Source organism: Varroa jacobsoni, unplaced genomic scaffold (assembly GCF_002532875.2).
Source record: "Varroa jacobsoni isolate VJ856 unplaced genomic scaffold, vjacob_1.0 contig05523, whole genome shotgun sequence".
NCBI lineage: Eukaryota > Metazoa > Arthropoda > Arachnida > Mesostigmata > Varroidae > Varroa > Varroa jacobsoni.
This window is the reverse complement of record NW_019215602.1, coordinates 1-2,800: the sequence shown is the minus strand read 5'-3', so window position 1 is coordinate 2,800 and position 2,800 is coordinate 1. Positions and strand designations below refer to the sequence as shown.

Sequence of the window (2,800 nt, the reverse complement as noted above, 5' to 3'; positions counted from 1 at the left end):
ATATCTCTGGTGGCGATGATATAAGATGATACTGGTGAAAATAATGATGCACGCACGCGAAAGGTTGCTGTTTGTAGCCATAATAATAATAATAATAATAATGATAATAATATTATAAATGTTGGTTTTTTTCGTCCACATCACTATTTTGCCGCCCTCTAATTATAACATTATACGTACTCGTAAGTTTATTGAAAATAGTGAAACGATTATAGTTGACGACGGGTGACAAAGGCGAAATGATAGTATAATGATAACAAAATAAGGCGCGATTAAAGAGTGAAGCCGCATGTTAAAGGTCTGCGTTCCTACAAGAGGAATAGATTTTCAAAACTGTTGTCGGTAAATGTTACTTATCACAGTTTTTTCTTTGTTTTTTCTGCCAACCCCCATTTGCTCATCATCGAGGTTTTGAGATTCCATGTTTCTATGTGCCGGGTTTTTATTTATTATTAGTGTTTTTTTGGGTTATTTGTTGAGGGTTTTTGCGGTTGTTGCTTTCTTTGGTCGTGGTCTGATTGTATTGCAGGTCGCCGACTGGGCGGACCATAAGGCAGAATGTGCAAACCTGAAACGGGTGGCTCCACGCCGGCCCCTCGAACCGGCCAGACTCATGGCGCGACTCGTGCTCCGATGGAAACGTGAACTTGAGGATCCAACATGCGAGACGTTGCTCGGCAATCGGCGACGCCTCAAGGACTGTATGGATCATCGCGAGCGTATAAAAATGGACCGTGACCGAGCGAAGGGGTTCATCTGGTTGTTGAGTTTGCTAAAGCAGTTTCTAAGCGGGCCACAGCTTGAGCGGGTCGCCGATATCGACATCCTGAACCTCTTTGGGATCATGTGCATTAATACGATGCACGTCGCTGACGACGATGGGCCTCTGGGGTGCGGGTTGTATCTGGCCGCGTCCATGATTGATCACTCGTGCAATCCCAACGTAAGCGGAAGCTTTAGAGGTCGCATACTCCAACTGATGCCCCTACGAGAATTCGAGGCGAGCTCAGTAGCAGACCTATCGTTGTCCTATATAACGTTGCATACAACGAGGGAACGACGTCGCGCCGAGCTCAACAAATGCTACTACTTTATGTGTGAATGCGAGATGTGCTCCGGTGCGATTCCTGAAGTGATGACCGAAGCCGATTCGAAACTCACGGACCGCGTGTTTGAGCTTCGCGACCTCACGCTGGACATGTCCAGTGAAGAGAATCCGAAGAGAGCCCTCTGTGCTTTGAAAGAACTGTTTGCTGGGGAGTTAGCCAATCTCGAAGATAATGATGTAGCCAAATTTACCGCACAGCTCACCGCTGCCGATGCATCCGTGGCTACTGCGGACTACGCTCTTGCTCGTGATTACTATTTGAGCTTGCTGCCGGTGCTTAAAAAGGTCTACTCAGAAAACCACCCGCAGTATGCCCACAAGTTGGTCCGGCTCTGTCGTTTAATGATCGTCACGACGAAACAGTCCCGTGACGTGGAAGAGGTGTCTCGACTGCTAATGCTGTTGAGGACAGCTGTGCACATCGCCCGCCAAGCTCTTGGTGAAAATCATTTTGATACCAAGGACGTGACCGCACTCTATTTGGAGATGGAAGCATCCTTGAGAAAGGGTGCAAATTCCCACAGCTCAAGCTCTGCTTCGGTACAGCCACGATTTGCCAACAACGACGGTGGCGATGCTGATTCGACTGTTTTAGCTGGAGCAGCTTTAGGACGCGAGCAGCAAGAAACCTCGTCAGGCATCGTAACGACAAGTGCTGGTTCTGAAGTTATTTCATTGGCGGTCGCAAAACCCATTGAAGATATTCCGCCCTACGAGAACATTCCGGAAGCCGAATGCATAAACGAATAGTCAAGTTTTTCAGGTCAAGTTTGCAATGTCACAGTACAGCCACTCGACTGCTGAGAAGACAACGCGAGAGATGTAACCAAGCTAATATACCATGCGCAAAACGAACAAGTTACCTCATATGGCTAGTACACCATACCCTTTCTCATCGGGCACGCAGACCACGTCATCTTCATTACTCGAGAACATATAGTTTACGCGTTGTCTACTATTGCATTATCAATGAGGAAGCTGAAATTTATTTCGATTCTTATCACTTTGCTGGCTGTACTAGCGGGCATGATGCAAAGAAAGCAAAAAGTAATTTTCATCTACACTTCATAGCCCCACCGAATGTAATTCCTCCGTAAGTGGAAAGAACTTTTCTATCGGTTCCTTCCGCTGTTCAAATTACAGGTTAGTAGCCTCGTTTCGCAGGCCATCGCGTTCACATTTCACGTCATTTCAAACTGATTGGATTCGTCTGCTCAACAGAGTCGCATCCACCCTTAAAAAGACTTTGCGGCATTCGAATAACGTCCGGCGAACGTACATTAGCAAGCAACGTTCCGAAAGCGATACTTGCAACGAGTGCATACAATAAACGAGGGAAGGCCACGACCATTAATTAATAAAAACGTTAATAATGATTCTTGTCTTTTTTTTCTATTTTTAGAATTTTTTCTATTTAGACCGTTGTTCGACCACGTTAATTAGTGAATATCGGGGAAAAAGTAAAAGCAGTGTAATCGTTAAGTACATTCCACGTACTTGTGTATCATACGAGTTGCACCATACGATACAGCCAGCAAAAAAACATGCATTATTCAAGTTCGACACAAAAGGTTTAAAACGAACGCCGTAGAAGTCACAATTCACAATTGCTGATTACTGTTGTCGTGTTTCCGCTTTTGGTCGAAGTTCTCTGCTCTCCGCCGTCAACTCGTCATCGTAAAATATATATAT

At 45.3% G+C, this 2,800-nt stretch overlaps 1 protein-coding gene across 1 annotated transcript; it reads left to right on the top strand.

Moving 5' to 3' along the window:
• Positions 1-526: 526 nt before the first annotated feature.
• LOC111273217 (histone-lysine N-methyltransferase SMYD3) lies at positions 527-2,484 on the top strand (the record flags this gene model as incomplete). Its single annotated transcript, XM_022854916.1, is given in 1 exon segment — positions 527-2,484. A coding segment is annotated over 1 exon segment (1,332 nt), but the record flags the coding sequence as incomplete, so codon positions are not given.
• Between the last annotated feature and the right edge of the window lie 316 nt (positions 2,485-2,800).